Source organism: Neopelma chrysocephalum, unplaced genomic scaffold, assembly GCF_003984885.1.
Source record: "Neopelma chrysocephalum unplaced genomic scaffold, ASM398488v2 Primary Assembly neopelma1_97102, whole genome shotgun sequence".
Classification (NCBI taxonomy): domain Eukaryota; kingdom Metazoa; phylum Chordata; class Aves; order Passeriformes; family Pipridae; genus Neopelma; species Neopelma chrysocephalum.
Genome location: NW_020925744.1, coordinates 2,255,546 through 2,277,431, shown reverse-complemented (window position 1 = coordinate 2,277,431; position 21,886 = coordinate 2,255,546). Strand labels below are relative to the sequence as shown.

General features: G+C 43.0%; 1 protein-coding gene across 1 annotated transcript; it reads right to left on the bottom strand.

The window, feature by feature from the left end:
* Positions 1-11,224: 11,224 nt before the first annotated feature.
* On the bottom strand, positions 11,225-20,093 carry CRHBP (corticotropin releasing hormone binding protein). Its single transcript, XM_027671588.1, has 7 exons — positions 19,912-20,093; positions 19,380-19,473; positions 18,601-18,758; positions 16,365-16,575; positions 14,778-14,926; positions 13,374-13,491; positions 11,225-11,957 (listed from the first exon to the last, which is right to left on the bottom strand). The coding sequence occupies exons 1-7, from the start codon at positions 19,990-19,992 to the stop codon at positions 11,800-11,802; spliced, it is 969 nt and encodes a 322-aa protein (XP_027527389.1). The 5' UTR covers positions 19,993-20,093; the 3' UTR covers positions 11,225-11,799.
* Between the last annotated feature and the right edge of the window lie 1,793 nt (positions 20,094-21,886).

Sequence of the window (21,886 nt, the reverse complement as noted above, 5' to 3'; positions counted from 1 at the left end):
ACACACTTTATCTGCTGGCCTCATTTGCTGGTGTGTTTATCTAGGCTTCTAGCATCTCCCCTTAGGTAGTTTAGAGTCTCTGTGCTCCCCAGCGGAGTCCTGATGCTCGCCTACCTTCACACTGCTTCCGAGCCTTTTCCAATGTCAGGGGAAAAAGCAAAAAGGTGGCAATAAACCATGCTACAGATTCCAGTCAGATGTTCCCTTCTAAACACAGGCTTGACAAATAATACTCTATCAGTATCAATGCACATCAGTGCCCATATTGTTCAGTCTTGCACTTGGGAGTGCTTTCCAATTAAAAGCAAACTGCTGAAAGAGACTTTCAGATTGGTTTCATTGAAGAAGAAGAAATGAAGGGAAGCTACTTGAGATCTGACAATAGCTGAAGTGATTTGTAAGCATGAAGCACGCAAGATAACATTTAATTAACAGTGGCAAAAATAGAACATGATTTTGAATTTACGCAAGTTCTCTTGTTCTACATATAAGCAATGCCCTTTCTTTAAGTTTCTCTTCTCAGAAAACTATATTAACCCTCCATTTCTGTAGATGATATACCAGTCACAGGTTGGGCAGCATCTCCTCTCCCTTTTTCAAAGTTTTCAATACTCACTTGTGGGGTTTGACTCAAACAGTATTTTCCAAAAAATGTCAATCTGAAATCTTTTTCCCTGAAGCAGTGAAAGTGACTGTTTATACAGTAGACATTACAAATAAATCCTTATATCTATTATGGCTGTGCACAAACATGCTTATCAACTGTTGCCTGAATTTGAAACATCTTTGTGGATTAATCAAGTATTGTGTCCCAGAGCACATGGAGAAACTGGGATGCCTGCAACTCAGGTGGCAATCTTTGGTCCCCTGGTCAGTGGAGTGAAACAAACAGGTTTTTGGTGTCAGTCATGTGATCCATTTTGGACATTTGCTTCAGAGAGACTTGAACTGCAGTTCCCAGACACTGTTTCTGCTGACCAGCGAGAGGGCCCTGATACTGCAGATGATTCCAGTTACGCAGACCTTTTAAGAGGGTCTTGGCTCAGAGCACACCTCCCAGCCTCATTATTATTCCAGTGGTCACTACAGATGGGAAACCCCTTCCCACAGCCGCTGCTCAGCACACGATGTGACAGTATCGTTGTCTGCATTCAGTTCCCATCCTGCATCAGAATGTCAGTGTTACACCACTAAGATGGTTATTTGGTTTGCACCAGAACCCTCTCCAACCCCTCTGGCAGGCAGCCTCTCCCTTTACAGCGAAGCTGGGCAAATTGCCTCTCCCAAGGACACCACTGGTGCCCACCTGCTTTCAGACTCTATGATGCTACACTGATGACAGAATGGAAGCTGTCTAGTGGGATATGTGGTGTTGGACAGGGTGCCTACCTTATTCACTGCTCCTCCAATTTCCTTGTGATGGAGAGGGTGTTTTAGACCTAGGAAACAATTGGAGGGACCACATAATGCTGAGTAGCCAGCTTATGGCCTTCTGTTCATGGGGAACTCCACTCGTCACTGCCTGAGCCCCTGAGCAACTTGGGGCAACCATGGAGCAGGCACTCAGATGATCTGCTGAGGTACTGTTCAGACAGAACAGTTCTGAGGGGCTGGGGACAGCAGTGAGCACACAGCTCACTGGCATTTGACCCCATTTAGTTTTACTCCAGTTTTGAGTTTTGCAAGCTTATTGCATACTATACTATGCCTCTGTAAATTAGAAAACATCAAAGAAACTATATCCCAATATGAAGAATAGCAGTAACCAGTAGTAATAGTAAGTGGTAGAGGAATTAGTACTTAACCCACTAGTAATCAATAACTAATTATGCATGGCAATTAATCAATTTGACAAGAAACATGAGCATATATGGGATCTATTTGTGTGATCTTATTATTCAGAGTTAAGCCGTGCTCCAGTTTTTGTGACAGTTGTTTTAAAGCCACTGGCAGAACTGATGGCTTTTCAATGATGGGGTCTACTGCATCTGTGTAGTAATATAATCATGCTCCTGGGTTATGGTGAACCAGCTTGGCCTTTTCCAACTGATTTGCCTTTTGCAATGCAGGCCCCAAAGTCTACTTGACTTTGATGTGTCCTCTGTAAAGTATGCAAATAAACACTTGTCAGAACTTCCCCCTCCTGCTCTACTTTTCCTTACTAAGACAGCAAGAACAACTGTCCAAAACAGCCAAGACATGGGAACAAACTCTAATGGATCCTGTTCCTCAATTAAGCTGGTTTTGTATAAGAACAACCCACAACTACTGGGACAAATCCCCCAGGATTCAGACTAGCTCATTCTTCATTTTAGATTAGATCATCTAAACAGCATTTTCACTGCATCCTCAGCTCCCCAGAAAATTGTATCATCCACTGGCTGTAGAGATTGACAGCTCAGATGGGCTGTTTATGAGCAGGTTTCTTATTATTGTAATCCCCATTATCTGTGTTCAATCTAACCAAATTATGATAATACACACACAGAAATTTCCATGTTTTGTGAAGAATTTATTTCTAACATTAAAAATATTATATTTGGACAGGTAAGGCTGATACTGCTGCAGTGACAAATGTATCAACCAAAACCAATCTCCTTCCAAAGATAGCTACTTATTTTGATGTAATGAGATGATAAATGTGGGTGTCAGCTGCATTAAGAATGGACCTTATTATGCAGAGATGGCTCTGTAAAGCTTCCCAGATTTACTTCTTTTCTGCCTCTTATTTTGAGGATCCAGCTCTTCCTGCCTCTAAGCAAGTCTTTCCTATTTTTCATCATCTCCTCTACTTAAAGGAACACAATGTCTTTCTTTCACTAGTAATGTTGCTTCTTCCCAAAGCTTCAGCTCAACCTGGCAGCTTGCAGCAGCATGAAGATAAAAGATCTTTTGTACAATAAGAAACTGCCTACACATTCCCAAAGGTGGGGCTGAAGCTTGACTGATTAAACAGTCAGAGACCCCCTTTGGTTATCACTTCATTTGGGACACTTCATTTTGGCTTCCAGTTAATTGTTATATCTAGCAGGCCTGAAAGAGTGTTTACTGTAACTCAAATTATGGCAGAGTAAGGAGCATGTGTTATCAATCTCATTTGCCTTGCAAAAAGGCCAGATTTCCAAACCAAAATATTTTTAAGAGAAACCAGAAACTTGGCTCTGTGTTTGGACCCCCTCCAAAAGGTGATCAGTTTAATGCTTAGTGTACTACAGCACCTAAATTTGAGGGGGATTGAAACCAAGAGCTACTTAGAGATGTTGCTGATTTTGTCAGGTTTTGTAGTATCCTCACAGAAGCTACAACAAAGTAGCTTTGAACCCACTTGTACTGTCTGCTGGGTGCAGTCCTTGGACCCACAAAACTCATCAAAAGAGTATCTTGTGAATACAGACTTCCTAATTGAAAAGCTTCTGAAACCTTTCCAGACAGCCTAGATTTAAATTGCATCCCCACACACCCAGATCCATACTGAAGGGCTTTTTGGGATCTACAGAATAATCCGCGTGCAGCTGCTTCTGATATCAGGAGGTGCCTGGTCTGATTTGCAGTAGGGGTCAGCTGCCCACTGGGGAGCTGAATGTCTGGGCCAGGCACCTCGTGCGACTTCACAATGCTAGGAGGAGTTTTGGACTGAGGTAGCCAGGTACGATCAGGTGAGACTCTCAGCAAATACCCCTATCAGCCTAATTGAAGCTCTGACATCTGAATAAGATGCCAAGAGTCATCATCACTCTGCTTTTGTGTCTGAGTTCAGCCAGTTTTACTGTGCTGTAGGTATTTGCCAGTATCTGTCACTTAATTAAAGCTGAGTTTTCCAAAGACAGGAAAATTGTTCTTCAGACAAATTATTGTGATTTTTTATCATCTGCCATTATGATGATTCTGTAATTTTTGTTTTTCTTATGTGATAAGTACTTAGTCATCTCCTCTACTATTGCCTCAGATTGTTTAAATAACTGAGCTTTACATAATGTTTTATTTAAATACATGTCAGTGCCTGCCTGTAGCTGCACATATCCAAAGTATATGCAGTGGCTAGTGGGCCCTGATGGCCAGACTGAATGATAGAACAGCTTCCTGCTGCTCTCTTCCACATAGAAGAGCCCTTCCCAAGCACCTCCTCATCACCAGCAGCGGGAAACATCCCAGGGCAGGAGAAGGCTCAACCTGAACATCTCCTTCAGGAGAAGAGCCGAGATCATCCTTACTTGACAACAGTTTGTGCAGACTCCTGGTAGCACTGGGGAACAGGAGTCTGTAATGCTGTGGTCCTCTTCCATGGGGCTCTAGGAGCCCAGGTAAGACAGAGCCAGGGATGAGACCAGAGGGAAGGATGGGAGAGGGAGAACTGTGCCTGTGAGCTTAAAATTCAGAAGATGTTTCTCCTCCAGCTTTGACGGGGTGTCAGCTCCTGGCAGGAGGAATCAGCCACTCCTCATATGCCTTCTCCTCTAGGCACTTCACCATGCTAGTGGCCCTCCTTTGGACGCTCTCTAACAGCCTTATATCCTTCTTGTACTGTAGTGCCCAAAACTGCACACAATATTCAAAGTGAGGCCACCCCAGTGCAGAGCAGACCAGGACAACTCCCTCCCTCGTCTGGCTGGCGATGCTTTGCCTGATGCCATCCAGGACACGGTTGGCCCTCCTGGCTGCCAGGGCCATCTGTAAGCAATATGCACATCATGAAACAAGCATCATGTACTTGAAGGACATGCTTGGGGTCTACAAAATGCTGTGTGAATCCTGATGAGGGACACTGAGTACCAGTGTATAGATAAAAGGCAAATTTTGGTTATAAATCTGCTTGCTTTCCTGTTGAGGGGCAAAGTTATAAAAAAACCCTATTAGTCAACACTGTAATTGATGGTTTGATGGTAATTTGCAGCAGCACAGTACCATGAATATCAATTTTATTCAAAAGAACAGATAATGAAAACTTTTCATTTTGTAGTGACTCACGTGTAATACACTGCATTTCCTTTAATAGGAAATGATGTGCGTACAAAATCCATAGTTGCTATGATTAGTTGTCGCTGATCTTTAAAGATAAGAAGCAAAGTGGGGAAAAAAAGTGAAAACTGTGTCAATTTATCAACAAGAAAGTTACTCAGATACCAGAAGTAATGAGTCTCTGAATAAAAATGATGATAATGAATCACTTCCTTGAAGTATAATTTAGCTGTGTTTAGAACTGAGTAAGTACAGCTTGGAGGTCCTGAGAAGTGAGCCTTTCATGACGGCAAGTGAAATTTCTTAGAGCCATCAAAAATTGGTTTTGTCTCTGTAACATAATTGGTACTACATATATTTCAGTGCTGGATAATGGAGCTCAGTGCCTTTTGTACCCTATGTGCAAAAATTAATGTAGTCTCTACAGGTAACAAAAAATCTACTTGGCATGTAAAGATAGTGCAGTGTGATGGCACTGGAAATGTACTTTGCGTTTGCAGCAGTAAGTAGGAAGCAGGTTATACAATGAAGCACCTAATGTGTTCTGCAAATCTGCTTTCCTTACTATTCAGCTTCCAGGAACTCCTTCCTAAATGTTGATCAAAACTTGATCACAGACTCAATGCTAGCAGAGCAGATGTTTAGAAGATGTTTTAGAAGTTGTTTAGACTGCTATTCAGAAAGACCAGACCTGTCTTGCTGAGTGCTTATTTTCATTACCAGTTGTGAAAGATAAAAATCAACATAATTTTAGCAGAAAAAAATCTAAATTCAAAAAATTATTGTGTATTATAGTGGGGTGTAGCACATTATTGCCAATACATCTATGATTTTTTTGTCACTGCTTTAAGAAGAAAGAATCTAGTTTTGGGAACAGATGGTCACTTCACAAAGCAAGAAATCATTGTAATATCTCACTATCATCTGCCATTCTAAGTTATAATTGTTCTGCTGAGTTTTTACCTCCAAGGACAGAAATTAATGGAATTAATTAAAAGAATTATATAATATTCTGAGTTGGAAGGGACTCAGAAGGATCAAAGTCCATGTCCTGGCTCTGCTCAGGACACCCCAATGAGCACACCATGTACCTGAGAGCATTGTCCAAACATTCTTGAACTTTGTCAGGCTTGGTGCTGTGACCACTTCCCTGGGAAGCCTGTTCCAGTGCCCAACTGGATGAAGAACCTTTTCCTGATATTCAACCTAAACTTCCCTGACTCAGCTTCATGCTGTTACCTTGAATCCTATCACTCATTACCAGAGTGAAGAGATTAGTGCCTGCCCCTCCACTTCCCCCGTGAGGAAGCTGTAGACAGTGATGAGGTCTTCCCTCTTCTTCTCCAGGCTGAACAGACCAAGTGAACCCAGCTGCTCCTCATACGGCTTCCCCTCAAGGCCCTTCACCATCTTTGTTGCCCTCCTTTGGACACTCTCTAAGAGCTCAATATCTTCCTTATATTGCACAATATTCAAGGTGAGGCCACCCCAGTGCAGAGCAGAGCGGGACAATCCCCTCCCTTGACTGGCTGATGATGCTTTGCCTGATGCCCCCCAGGACACAGTTGGTCCTCCTGGCTGCCAGGGCACTGCTGACTCATATTCAACTTACTGTCAACCAGGACCCCCAGGTTGACAGCAGCGCTGCTCTCCAGCCTCTCATTCCCCAGTCTGTACATCCAGGTTGCTGTGTCCCAGGTTCAGAATCGGGCACTTGTCTTTGTTAAACTTCACACAGTTGGTGATTGCCCTTCTCTCTCATTTGTCCCTCAGGGCCTGTCCGCCCTTGAGGGAGTGAATTAGCTCCTCCTTATTTAATGTCATAGATCCAATTTTGATAAATGATTTTTTAATACACCTTTACTTATTGAAAATGACCCTTAACTTCTGAACAGTATTTTTTTCTCTTAAAAATCCCAAAGATCTTGAACAAGTCTGTATCTGCTCCTGTATCAAGTCCTATTTTACAAGGCTCTTGGCATATGCTCTATGTTGGTGGGTCCCATAACAATGTTCCCCTTTCTATTGCCAGAAAACTCTTGACAAACATATTTCAGCTGACTGATTGTTTCAAATGCCTGGGGTCACTTCTGTAGGGACACTACAGAAGCTATTTTCTTCCCCTCTGCCTTCAGGGTATTTCTATCTTCTCTTCTGGACAATTTTAACAACAAAGTCTTAGTTAGCACTCTCTATTAAATTTCTGTAGTTTTTATTATTTTATTTCATTTATACATGGTATAGATGGAACCCCCCTCCCCCAGCATTTAAGCTGAAGATTTATTGCATGGTTTGAAGTAGAAGACTTTTAATTGTGAAATATTAATTAAAGTGGGAAATTCAGCTTCCCTCTGGGCAACTCACTACATTATTTTTTCTGAAAAACCACCCTGGATTTCATGTTAATACAGCAATGCAGCAAAAACGGTTGATTTCTCCCTTTCACTGCAAATAAAAATTTTTAACCACAGGATCCTTCATTGTTTTTGTGATGCTGAAGAGTTTTTCAGTCATTACTTGACTGTTGGCTAACCCATCAGTTCAAGATCTGTGTTTTTTTTCTAAATCTAGCACAGTACTCTTGTGTCATGTAGTACTGTTGTGGTATCATAACACCTTTTACATCACTTTTCTAAAGGAAAGTCAGTAATTATGCCAAATAAAAAAGACAAAGAAAAGTGGTTTATTCTCAGATATCAGAGTCTGCACTAAGTCTGTCACTCACACCTCCTCCTGATGATTTTGTGAGTTTTAACATTAAGTGTGAGTTTTGATGACTTTGCCTACAGTGACGGATATCAGGGTGTCTGAATCCTGGACATACAATTTCTTTTCAAAGCCAAAATTTCCAAACATTGCTTCTTCAAAGACTTTCATTACCTTTTTACTTTTAGAGGCTTGATTTCTTCTTTAATTCTTAGAAGGCCTTCCAACTCCTGCCAGATTCCAGGCTGTAACCTTGCTAATTGATAAATTCTTTTCTTGATTCTCTCAACATATGTTCATGTTATTCATATATTTCTTATCCTGCTTTTCCCCCCCCTTTTACAAACTTTCAGTTACCTTTTTCATTTTTCTCCTTGCAGTGTTTTCTTTGCTTTGTACTTCCCCTCCCCCGCTCCCCCGCTCAGGAAGATACTTATTTCCTTACTTCTCCAGTACTACACTCTGGAGGAATTATGACATTTGACATCTAAGAGCTGACTTCTTGTGACTGAAGTTCTACAGCTCCTGAAATGATAAGGGCCTTCATAAATACAGATACACAGACTGAAGTGACTTGATTTTCTGTATGAGGTAGAACTTAAATCACAGACCAGAGAATGGCTAGCTGTCTGAGGTCCAGGTTTTTCCAAGACAGCCATCAGAGAAGAGTGGTATAATTGATGGTGCTGCCTAAGTTTATGTTGATTAAAAGGAATGAAGTGACAAGTTCTGGGAAAATCACCAGGTACTTGAGTATTATGCATGGAACCATATCAATAGATGGTGCTGCACTATGCAGAGTGTTGTTTTACATTCTCCTTCATCTATAACAGTAACATTTCTTAGTAATAGAGTCCACTTCTCTATACTATGCAATGTGAAATCTCAAATCACTGAGCATTAAGAATCTTTTCTGTAAGGCCTTGGTGTTTTGGAGTATTTGACTCATGTCAGTATTGAAAAAAAAGTACAACATAAAGTTGAAAGGTGGAAAATCCCACCATGAAACTGCATGAAGCAAAAGATTGTGAGTTTATCTTCACCAGCGACTTTGTTCTGGGCTGTTGGACCTGAGATCTGTTGTTGATATTTCAACTCCTCTGTGTTTCTTAATGACCAAGGAGTAGCATTTTAAAGACCTCTACCTCTTCCCAGTTTGAAGGTAGGTATGTGAATGGGAACAGTTTGACATAGGGGCTTGTTCCCAAATGGTGCAACCCAGAAACATGCCTTGGTTCACCAAAGGGTGCACAGTAAAGGCTGGTGGGGCTAGTTGCAGTTCGGGCCACTCTGACAGCGACAGGCACCAGAAAGGACGAGCTGAGTGAGGTATCTGTGGACAGAGATGCTCTCTCACTGCAAGTTTTCTGAGGAAAAAAAGCTGTTTAATTGAGCCCTAATTTTTTTCTCCCTCATTGACCAACCTAGTGGCCTTCTGTGATAGAGTGACTACATCAGTGAACAAGGCAAGGGCTTACAGATGTCATTTATCTGGACTTCTGTAAAGGACACAGTCCCCCACAACATCCTTCTCTCTAAATTGGATTTGGTGGGTGGACTGTTAGATAGATAAGGAATTGGTTGGACAGTTTTATCCACAGAGTAGAGTCAATGACTCAGAGTTCTGATGGACACCAGAGACAAGTGGTGTCCCTCAGGGGTCTGTATTGGGACCAGTGTTATTTATTATCTTTATTAGTGACAAAGGGATCGAATTTACCCTCAGCAAATTTGCAGATGACACCAAGCTGAGAGGTGCAGCTGACACACCTGAAGGACAGGATGCCATCCACTGGGACCTGGACAAGCTCTAGGAGAGGGACCATAGGAATCTCATGAAGTTTAATAAGACCAAGTGCAAGGTGCTGCACCTGGATCAGAGCAGTCTTGGTATCAATCCAGGCTGGGGGATGAACTGATGGAGATCAGCCCTGCCAAGAAGGACTCGGGGGTGGTGGTGGATGAGAGGCTGGACATGACCCAGCAATGGGCACTGGCAGCCCAGAAAGCCAATTGTATCCTGAGCTGCATCAAAAGTAGAGTGGGCAGCAGGTCAAGGGAGGGGATTCCACCCCTCTACTCTGCTCTGGTGAGACCCCACCTGGAGCCCTGCATCCAGTTCTGGGGTCCTCAGTCCTCAGCACAGGAAGGTCATTGACCTCTTGGAATGAATCCAGAGGAGCACCCTCGAAATGGTTAGAGGGCTGGAGCACCTTTCCTATGAGGAAAGGCTGATTTAATTTGCGTTGTTCAGCCTGGAGAAAAGAATGCTTAGGGGTGACCTAATTGTGGCCTTCTAGTACCTGAAGGGAGCCTACAAGAAAGGTGTAGAGGCTTTTTACAAGAGCGTGTAGTGAAAGGACAAGGGTGAATGGCTTCAAATTGAAAGAGGTCAGGTTTACATTAGATTTTAGAAAAAAATTCTTTACTGTGAGGGTGGTGAGGCACTGGAATAGGTTGTCCAGAGAAGTTGTGGATGCCCCATCCCTGGAAGTGTTCAAGGTCAGGCTAGATGGAGCTCTGAGAAATCTGGTCTAGTGAAAGGTGTCCCTGTGTCCCTGTTTGGAACTAGATGACTCTTCCAACTCAGGCCATTCTACGATTCTATGGCTCTTGGATTCAATGTCTCTGGTGCTGGGTGGCCGCACCAGCACTGGCAGCAGGGCTCAGAAAGCCCAAGTGGGTTGCATGGGGCTGGAACAGGGACGTAGTGGCCAAAGACCCCTCACTAAGACCCGAGTCATGGCTGCTCCATGTCTTGGGGTAGCCAGCAGCAGTTTCGTCTGATTACTTTGGAAGAAAGTGAAGCATTCCCACAATCCCCACTTTATCCACGAACACAGCCCTGTAGAGTGGATATGGCCACCTGAGTCTGACCTATCTGCCAAACACATCCCTGTGTTCATGAGTCAGTCACAAAAATTGGGCTCCCAAAACCCAAAAGAAGGAGAGTTTGAAGCATTCTATAGTTTTCACACACTTCAGTCAGGGAGATTAATTTCAGAGCTGCTGAATAATCAAGACACTTGATTTTGGGTGAATGACTGTGAGAATAAGAGCCATAAATCAGAGTGGGAGATTTCAGGAATGCAGTTGGATTAATTAGGTTTGAACATTAATTGAGCTCTGAAGGAGGAACAGTTTGCTCCCATTACTGCCAGGTATCACTCGCAGAAAACATAACAATCACTCCTTGTGCCTCTCTCTGAGCTAGGACACAGCTTTGGTCCTCTGCTGTGCTTGCGCTTCCTAGAGCTCGTCAGGCTAACATTCCTCTTCTGGGTCACCAAAGGCCTGGAAAAAATTATTCTATATTCATGTATCCCTGCCTCCACATATCAGCAGGACATCTGAACAAAAACTCCATAAGAGTGTACTGCTGGAACTTCCTCCATATGGAGGTGTAAGCAACCTTGGAAAACCAAATTTCTGCTCATAATAGTCCACGGCTTTACAGCAACGTGTGTCCAAAATTTTTATTTCCAGAAAACTGCACATGACTTAGGAAGTTTAACCAGAATGTTAAAAGAGCTCTTCAGAAAAAAATAGAACATACTAATTCTTTGCCAACTCTTCAAATATATTTATTTATGTTTGGATTTGTGTAAGGAAGTCTCATGCTATAATTTTTTATTAAAAACATGTCATTAGAAATAAATAGTACATTTATAGTCATAAATAAACCAGTAGTTTTTAAACACACTAATGCTGGGCTTCCTCTTACAAAACTGGAAGTGTATTTCACCACCTAATTTTTTTTGTTTATACCTGATCTAAAAGGATAAAATTGCGGCCTGAAGTTTGTACTTATTGTGGGATTCATACGTCCTCAGACTAGGGCTTGCGCCTATTTTCCTAAAAATATTTATATGGGAAACATACGCTTCTATTCTTGCTATTGATTTTGGAGTGGTAAATGAGCTTAAATACTGCAGAAAGAATATAACGATAATAGCAAAGATTAATATATTTCTTGCTTTTTCCTGCTTGCTCATGGGAATGACTGATTTGTATGAAAAAAGAAATATGCTTATAGAAAGGCTCAATAATACTAGCTGGTTAGAGGAAAAAATACATTGTTTTAATTCCCCAGAACCTTATTTTCATTAGCTATCTGAAAACATATGGCCTGGTTTCTCAGATACTAGGAAAGCAGAATTCCTCAATGCTGTTCTCCTTTCTCATTTCTGTTTCCTGCAGATCAAGTTGATGATACTCAAATGTCACACGGTTGATGTGTTTGCCACTGGAGACCATTCGCAGCACGGTGTTGTCACAGCCAATCTTCATTTGGGCTAATTAGGGAAGCGAGATATAAAGGAGATATAAAGATATACTTACATGAGAGAGACCGCGGGAAAAGAGATCTATAAATTGAGAATTATAAAGCACTGATGCATGCAACTTTGGAAATACAGCAAATTTGTGTGTAGTAATGACCTGCCAGTCGTGATATTGCTGATTAATTTTTGTATTTGTTAGTTCTGCTTTACAGTGCTTGGGTTTTTAATAAAGCACTGTAACCTTCACTCGTGCAAATGCCACTCCACATCTATGTGCTACTGTTAGACATCATGAGCGACAGGTAAGGATAACGGCACTCTATCCCAGGGACAACCAAAATTAGCAATATTGAAATGTTTCCTATTAGAGGGGTGAGTGGGTTTGTTCATAAGGATGTTCTTCACAGTAACAAAGGCATATGAGAGTCCCATCAAGACAAATTCAAATGGCAGTGCCCAGCATATTGTCTCTAAGAGAAAACAAGTATTACTAAGCACTGCTTTAGATGAGCCATTTGAGTAGGGGCTTGGCAAAGCCTGTTTCATTTGGGGAACTTGGAGTTCCTTCCTCACGGTTGGAGAAATCTGATGTGTCATTGAAAAAGCAGGGGCTCTTGAGATGGAATTTCATTTCCTTCACAAAACATATTTTAATCTCATCTCAGTGCTCAGTATTTGCTCAGCACCAGCACTTGCTGGTTACGTCTTTGAACAGTGCCTGGACTGTTAAGTTGTGGTGTGATGAAAGGCAAGGGAGACCACAGGGGTGAAGTACCAGGCATGTTCCTGCTTTCTAACTCTGTGTAAATGCCACTTGTCTGGTGCCCCCACTGATACTCCTGAGGTATGACAGGTGTGCCACAGGGGTTCATCTATCACATCACTGCCACACTTTGTAGTCTGCTGTTGAATATTATGGAAACTGGAAATTCTTATTTTCATGGGGAGAAAGAAGTCACTGACCTGTCATGATAGTGAAACAGATTCAGAGCCTCTACAGGGTTCAAAGCAGAGAATGAGAGCTCTGATAATTTTGGGGTATGTGTTACACCTGTAGCAGAAAAGAAGGCTCTGGAAACATTGAGTAAGCAAGAGAAAAGCTCCTTAAATGAGAATGTAACCACTCTTCCCTCCTTTGTTGTGAATTTCCAGACTCATTTATGTGCTGACATTCTAATAATCATATTTGTCATAGGAGAAGCATTTAAAAAATATGTATAATTTAACCTTCTTATAATCATTACAGCAGGGCAAGGTGGTCATGGTAACACTCAGCCAAACCACAGATTTGAATAGCTTTAGATCTCATGTTCTGCTAGATGTGAAGTTCACCAGTCTAGCAGGAAATCCAGGTTGCAGGGTTGGGATGGGGGGTGGGTGTCTGCATATCTTATTCTGGTTAATTATTTTATCATGTGGAGTTCTTACCAGACCCATGAAAGGAGTGACAGAGGTCAGCTAGTGGAAACATCTTGGATGGGTCTAAGCCAGCTCCTCCTAGAAGCTCTACAAAATCTCCCACTCCTGCACAGCCTACTGATGGTTTCTAAAAAGGTAAAGGCTAAAAGTTATTTATCGTTTTTCTTCAAAATGTAGCAGTTCTCTAGACATGATTGCAGCCAACAGTAGGTTTTAGAAATCCCCTTTGCTCAAACCTGTGTGAAATCAGTTTCTCATCCTGAGCAATACTCTTTTGATTTGACATTAGTAAGTTAATTTCCTTAATTAATTCCAAAGAAAGACCTAAGTAGGCTCTCAAAATTACTGACAAGTAGTTAAGGTGGTAATTTAACTGCTTTTAGTGCTGATAAGCAATCTGATTCTGGATGTAATCAAATAATGCAGTTAAGGGCTGCATGTGAACACACACTCAGCTGGCAGACACGAACTTCAGTTCCACTATACCATACTCATTCCTGAGCAATAAGTGTTCTAAAATGCACTGTTGTGGCAAAGGTTAATTAAAGTAGGAATTAACCAAAAGGGTAGTTTTGCATGAAAACAGGAGCTCACTGTATATTGGACCCACAAGTACATGGACACCTTGAGCACCTTTGGGCTGTCACCCCTATGCTGCTATTTAGGTGCCTGATTTCTTTACCTTCCTTTGCAGTTGTCCCATTTCTGCCCTTCTCTGAATAATTCAACTAATTCACTTGCCCATCTCTCAAAGCCCGGTTTGCTCATAGATTGGCAGTCCCCATGAAGGACCTAGGCTGCCTGACTCACTGGCAGGACAAAACAAACCTTCTTGCTCTATTCTTCTGGATATTTTGGAATTCGCACATTCTTAGACCTCCCAGCCACAGAGTATCACCAACAGCTCTTGTCCTCTCCTCTGTGTTCTTCACCAAGAACCAAATGTTTTGGCCAAACCCCAGATCAGAGCAAATGGAGCAGAGGATGCTCAGCATGCTGAGCAGACAGTCAGTTCTGAGCACATTTGTATTTTCTCCATGCTAATACCTTACTATCTAATTTGTGTCTCCTTTCTCTCTTTAGAGCAGTTGCTGCTTTCATTAGTTTAAATACAGACATACTCCTTTCTTTATAATGAAATTCTTACCCTTTGTTAGGCAAGCAGTAGTTACATGCACTAATGGTAGTTTGCATAATTTGTTTGCCACTGCAACATTACAGAGACCATAGAGACAAAGACAGACCCAACGCTCATCTCTGGGGGAAACCAGAGCCCTCAGCTCGTATGCAAGTGGTCTGGAGCACACATGCCTTAGGAACCAGTGCTACAGGCTATCCCTGCTTAACCCCCTTCCTCTCCTGCACCCAGAAGATTGCACATTGTAGTAACTTATTAGGAAATAAAGAACTCACCTTTAAAAAGAGGCCATTTAAATGTCCTAGGATAAGATCAGATATTTTTATCACAACTGGGTAAATTATTGAGAAGCTGCAGTTTCTATGCTGGTGAGGAATGACCATGGTAAACCTTCCTGAAGGAGTCTGAGAGATGACATTGCAAGCTGGGACACAGCAGAAGGTACAAGAGTTACACTGAGTGTAGCAAAATGATGTACTACCAAAAAAACCAAAGGTGATTTAATTACTGAGAGTTGCAACCAAATGCTGAAAAATATGCATGTAGCATTTTCTGGGGTTCCTCCATAACATTTGTTCCTTAAAACTTCCCTTTCTGTTTTTAATCTGTAACTTGAAGTCTGACAGAACTTGATAGTGAAGTAATCAATGAGAGAGCTCACACCCCAAATCCATATGTCAGGGGCTCTTGCTGTCAAGGGCTCATACAGTTTGCCAGTTTGAAGGAGGCTAAATGTGGATGGAGGGCTTTGTTTAGCTTTGACAGGTTATTGCCTGATACTGCCAGCAACCCCCTACCTCCAATTCTGCTCCTCTTAACTGGAGTTCCTTACCCTGCAAAATACATCGTTGAAATGAGAGTGTAACTCTGTCTTTAGGTTTAAACTTAATAAGGCAGTAACTTATCATCTATGTATGTAGCCCAAGGGATCCTTGACACAGACCTGGGGGCCTGCAGCTGCTTCAGCAGGACAGTCAAGGACACTAGCCACTTCACAATAATCATATCAACCAGATTGGGGACCGAGCTTGCAGGCTTATGTCTGAATAACCTGGATTAAGGATGGGACAGACATGCTATCACCTTTTGTCTTTTTTTTTTTTTTTTTGTTGCTTTGCATAGTAAGGCAAATAAATCAGACTAGTCTGAACATTAAATGTCCTGTCTCTCTTGAAAAAACAATGCAAGTGAGGCACCGTAATAGGTTGCCCAGACAAGTTGTGGGTGTCCCACTGCTGGAAGAGTTAAAGGCCAGGTTGGATGCAGCCCTGGACAATCTGCTCTAGGGGGTGGCATCTCTGGCCATGGTTGTAACAAAATGATCTTTAAGGTCTCTTTCAACCCAAGCCATTCTATTATTCTATGATTATTTGTGCCTTGCCAGCTCACAAGCTTGTAGAACATGAAAATAAATCCTTGTGATCATATATCACTCATAACCATCACATAATTATTTGATACACTGTTTTTACTGTTGACTTTTTTCAAATATTTTTACAGTGTTGTTCACCCAGATCTAGAAATCGCTTAACTCTCTAAATTAATACTATTTGTTCTACCCAAATATATTGGAACATGCCAATATTAGATTGGGAGAGATCTTATTTGAAAGAAAGAGCCTTATGGTCCTGTATATCGAAGCCATGCCTGTGTTATCTCTTAAGCTTTTTTTTCCTTTTCTTGTGACACACACTGAGTCTGAGTCAAATCTGCAGGTATGCAGGTGTGTGTGGCTCTGCTGGACTTAATGGAGCTGTGTTAGTGCAGATAATGACAGTGAGAGAATTCAGTGCAAACCAACACATTCATTTTCCTTGCAGCCCCAATTGAAGCCCTTTTGATGACATAAAATGCAGACTTACGAAAGAGATTGGTATTTTTCTTGATTGTGACAGTAAATCCATTGCCTGGCTGATGAATCCTGAAGAAGATCATTGCTACGTTCTGTGATGACCTGATGCTCCGCTGAATGTTCCCACTTTCACAAAAGTCTACATATCTTTGAGAAGTAGTGAGGGGATGGTCCAAGGAACTTGGAAATTTCTCTCCTTTGAGTATCCAGCCATCAAATACCTACGGGGATTGAATAATTGAAAACAATGCTTTTGCTTATTGCTCTGTTAGCAGAGGATAAAAACATTAAGTATGACAGACACTTTTATTTTGACACCAAGATAGCCTCTTCAAAACCACCAGTTGAAAACAAAAAGTCTTAGTATTTATTGATTTTCTAGCATTTAACTAATTATTCATGCTTCAATTGGTATTTAGGAAAGGGATATATAAAACTTTTAATGCTGTCTTTATTTCCTTTGAATAACAATTTTAGTTATCTTTTTTTTCAGAGAAGTATCTCTTCTTGCTTCAGCATCATCACATTTTTTTATTTTTTACTATTGCAATTTCATTGTTACTATGAAAATGTTTGATGAGCTTGATTTGGAAGCCACAAGAAATATGTCACCCTGTCAAACTGTGGGCATTATGTCTACTGATTTGGCTTGTAATTTTCCACAATTCGTGTTTGACAGTTTGTTATTAATGGTCCCAGGGGCCTTCCAGAGGTATTAGAGTACAATAAAACCTTGCAGAGGAATTATCGGCAGAGGTATTGTTCTTACCTGCATCTGCTCTTTCACCTCATGCTAACCACTCGAAAGCAGAACAAATGCTGCATACTTGGCTGGACGTTAAGCATTGACCTCTACAAATCTTTCCTTCACAACAAAACAGTAGCAATTTCCCCTCACCATGCTCAGAGAAAGGTATCAGAAGTAGAAATATGTCTTAGCTCTAGCATAGTTACAAAGTTGCCTGCCTTGCTGTTTCAATTCCCTCCTAGCTGCACTCACATGGTAATTCCTTCTATGCGCCAGTCAACAGTTCCCGAACTCAAGAACTGGATTCTGCCATTGCTTCAGTCAGTAATCCTAGTGTGAGTATGTGGGACTTCCTGATGAAAAAACATCAGGATCGGTCTCTGAATTTGCCAGCACTGTAAATTTCTGAAGTAAAGAAGTGCAGGTGCTCAAATTACATCAGACATAAGCTGCCTGTATAAATACAGAAACTTGGGACACCATGGCCAAAGAAAGGAAACCTCAATAAAGTGTCAAAGATCTCTTGGCATTTTTTTAGCCTCCATGAGAGACCATAAGTCTGGGTACAAAAGCCTTGGACCCACAAGAGGCTGAAGTCAGCCTTCCTGTAGCCATGTGGGGAGAGAGGCAGGATTTCCCAGGGTAAAGTGAGCAGGGGAACAGTACCTCTCCAAGAGCAGAAGGCAAGTAAAGGGCTAAAGGGCAGCCTTCCTCCTCCTCCTCCCCACCCTGGAGCTTAGCTCACCACTAGATGGGATGGGGTCTATGCTGTACCTGGCCACGGCAGAGCAAAGGGCAAAGTGCAAGGCAAGGGGAGCAGCTGGGGACCATTGAGCCTTCCCTTCTCTCCCAGACTGAGTTCAGATCTTGGACAACACTCCTGCATGCCAGAAAAATGGGCTGGTAAAGTTTTTTGATACTCTGAGTCATGGGCCTCTTTCTGTTCAGAGTACACGTCCTGAAAAGCTCTAGCAGGCAAATTGTAAAGCCTGCAATGATCCACTCACTAATCATCTGATGCTAAGTGATCTGTGAGCAGAGGTCCCAGAGCAGTAAGGGCTGTTCAGAGAACTGTATCATTATCTGCAGGGCTTCTGTGATTCACAGTGCAATGAGAAAACCCTCCTAATAGGGCTGGCGGGCTTGGCTCGTACTGATCAAACCTTTCTGCCAGTCCCCCATGTATGGACACTCAGGAGAGGTTCTTCGGGAAAAGTTCAGAAGAGCTGGTGCTGCAGTTTGGAGAAGTATCCTCATCCTGCATCCGACTTGACTTTAGAGGGATGGTGATGAGAGGACACATACTCTGAGTGGCTCAGGGAGGAGACGGAGCCATCCCAGAGATGGCTGCTTTATGGCAGCCTGTTCTGCACACACAAACACAAATACACACATACACACACACACACATGTACGCATACATATTTGCCTGCCCCTTGTGCACAGCAAACCTCTCACGAGCCAGATAATAGCAGGGAAGAGACTTGCAGATTCTTACCTTCAGGAAGTCACCCCCTTGGCAGTCGATGTTCACAAAGTCGTACCCTACTGTGATGAGTTCCTCGGGCTCCCCAATGAAGAAGGTTGCACAGTGCAGCTGTGGTTGGTCTGCGGTGAAGGTGAACTGCCCCTCTATACTCAGCATGTCAATGCACCCTGGAGAAGCAGGGACACAGGGCTGCTGCCTCTGCCTGCTCCAGAGGGAGACTTAATGACAGCTCCCACAGTTCAGGGAAGGAGAGGGATAGCAGAGACCCCCCTACACTGAGACCTAGCTGGCAGTGAGGATAGGGAGAGCCAGCTGAAACAATTAGGAGCCTGCCCAGCATCAGAGAATAAATAGTAACTTGCATGTGTGAGCACAAGTGTGTGACAGCGGGATGCAGGGGGGGTGGCATGTCAGAGCATCTCTGAACAGAAAACTCTGTGTGTGTATGTGCACAAGTGCACAAACACTCTACTCCTTCAGATTTCTCACTTATCACAGCTGTTACATCTGCCCCATTCCTTGGCAATGTGACTGTGCCCAGGGACATGGATGTAGAATACCCATCCAGCTCCCATTATTTGGGACCATTAACTGTGAGCCCCAACCCTCTGCCTCAACCACAGGTTTTCTGAGATTTTAACACTTTGTCCTTCTTTTCTCTGGCATTGCAAAAAGCTCCTGCACCTCTGTCACTCCCCATTAGCCCCCTTCCCCTCCCTGAGCCCTGAGGTCCCTCCAGGACTCTTCTACCCACCAATGGTTCCTACCAGAGCATCAAGAAAACTCACGGAGTGACCGTCGGTAGATCTGTCCTGTAGACAGCTCTCGCTTCAGATCTTCACTGAGGAGTAGGAAGGGCTCATCTTCACCACCATCCCTCACCTGGTGAAAGATGGAGGGCAAAAAGAGTATGGGGCAAAGTGAAATGCAGCCCCCTCCCTGCACCTTTGAAGAACAGGCACAGCACATTAAATCCCTTCTCCAGAAGCAGTACTGCTATGGAAGAGCTCAGTCAGAAAGCTGCCAACCTGCAGCAGAGGAGAAATAAACCTGGCACCTTAGAGGTGAGCCCAGCAGCTAAGTGCACAGTGAGTCTCTTAAATACTCAGCAAAAATGCTGACGATGAACAAATCGAGAGGGAGTGCAGGACACATGGGACTATTGCATTAAATGTTTCCCAGGTATAGGTTTAATGCAGGAGAGGTGGGAATAGGAGGGGAGAGAGAAAAAACCACAATGCTTGAAAGCCGAGAGTAGAAGTTAGAAGACAGCAGTTAAAAGCACAGAAAGGTGTTTTAGTCATCAGCTGTATTGCTCACCTCTAGGTATCTGGTTTCCCCCTTGGAGGCTGCCAGGAAGATGAGAACGAGGTGGCACTGAAACTGGAAAGCAGACGGCATGCTGACACCTCCTCTGGCGGCCCTCCCTCTCTCTGTGGCCAAATTTCTCCCCGTTTGTGCTGGTAGGCAGGAGCCGCTGGGGTGTCTTGGAGTGACTCTTTTTATAGAGCTGTTGGGAGGGGAGGCACTTGGTCCCCGTACTGATAGGGTAACCCATGGTAACTGAATTCCTCCTGCAGTGACACAGTACGTGGGCATGACGAGGGTCCAAATTGCAGCCACAAATTTTCAAGCCAGTCAATTTCCCCTCTCTGACAGATGTCTTTTCTACTTTTCTGTCTGGTGGAGCTGAAAAGCTCTGCAGAGGAGAGCCCATCCCCGGGCAGACGGGGACTCACGCAGTGCATTTATTTGCGGTTACTCCAAAGTGATGAAAGAGGAGCATTCTTCCCTTCTTCTATTCTTCTGCTTCCCAGTTCCAGGGCATTTCAGACCTGCAGGGCTCCCTGCCTCCCTCCTGCTGCTCCATGACATGCAGCTCTCTGCAGCCCCCATGTCAGGTGCTTCCCACTGGCCAGGCCTGGGTGGGCACCCCTGCATCCCAGGCAGGTTTGCAGCCTGGGCCACCATCCCTCCAGGGCTCTGCAGCAAGTACACAAGCAAAACCAGACAGCTATCTTGGTCAGAGATGGCTTTCATACAGAAATTAGGAAAACTGGGGGCTCCCAAGGGCATATTTGCCACAGAACACCTGATACTGCTTCAGCCCTGATCCTCAAGGGAAATCTTAGAAAGACCTTTAAATGATGAATTTGGAAGTCAAAATTCATAACTCTGCAGAGTAGTAAACATCAGGAACTCAGTAGAGGTAGTACATGTACAGTATATTCTTGTTTTCCTCTCATCAGGATGAACCACCTCTGAACCAACTCTCTGCAGAGGGTAATAACCTTTTCCCGCCTTAGGCTTCTGGCTAACGTCTCTTTCTAATCTGTGATTCTGTGTCAAATTGTCACTTTGGTTCACCAAAACTTAGAAATAATATGAGGCAGACTTGCAAAGTCTAAAGTTTCTTGCTCCTGATTTCATTGTGACAACTTATGGACAGAAACATTTGCTTCCTGTTTCACCCAATTTGTTGGTTGAAAAAAAGATAAATAAATACTATTCTGTCTACACACCTATGGCTCTGAATTTATTATGCTGTAATTCTTGTCTTATGGATTATTCTAAAGTAAACTATAATACTCTTGCATATCTGCATGAAACTTCTGTGAAATTGCTGTATCTGTGTGGGTTTCAAGAGCATAAAAATCACTAAGAAAATGGAAAACATTATTTTTGAACTTTGGTATCAGGTTGCATTCAAAGGTTGGTAACACTGCATTGGACAACTGAGTAGTTAATTACCCCGTGAACCAAGACTGAATCCATTTATCTTCATGTGCTTACCTTGAATTGTTTAAATACTGTCATTTTATGCAAGGATTATCAGAAGGGAGTTTGGAATCTGAAATCCATTCAAGTTCCTTGGGAATGACAAGTTCAGTTGGAAAACTGCATGCTTTAGTCCCAATTTGCATTAGAGACAGCTGGGAGGTTAATTAGGGAGGTGTGAGGTGCCCTGGAGACCATCAGGATCCTGTGGGGCCAGAAGGGGTTGCAGGGGAGCCCAACCTTACTTTTCTTATGTTCACTCTCTGAAAAGACGAATAAGGTTAGAATTACTGCTTGACCCCTTCACTCCCCGTCTTCGAGGCATTTTGCAGAATCCAGTCCCAATTATGGCTAGGGTGTCCCAGTTTGCCCTGCTAGCCCCCAGCCTAGATCTCAGACACTGAGTGTTGAGGATTACATCCAGCTCAGTGTGCAGCTGCAGTCTGAGCTGCAAGTTGAGCTCTGGGGGGCAGGAGCCTGAGCCTGAGGGAAGAAGCCGTCAACCGCCAATCCTTTG

Bases quoted from the DNA above. Each gene is read 5' to 3' on its own strand.
- CRHBP (XM_027671588.1), bottom strand. From the start codon at position 19,992: ATGCCGTCTGCTTTCCAGTTTCAGTGCCACCTCGTTCTCATCTTCCTG. The intron at 14,927-16,364 runs GTAAGTCTGCAT...GCTGTGTCCCAG, and splicing joins GAAAAATACCAATCTCTTTC to CTTGCAATGTCATCTCTCAG. The intron at 11,958-13,373 runs GTAAGAACTCCA...TTCCCTAATTAG, and splicing joins TCACTCCTTTCATGGGTCTG to CCCAAATGAAGATTGGCTGT.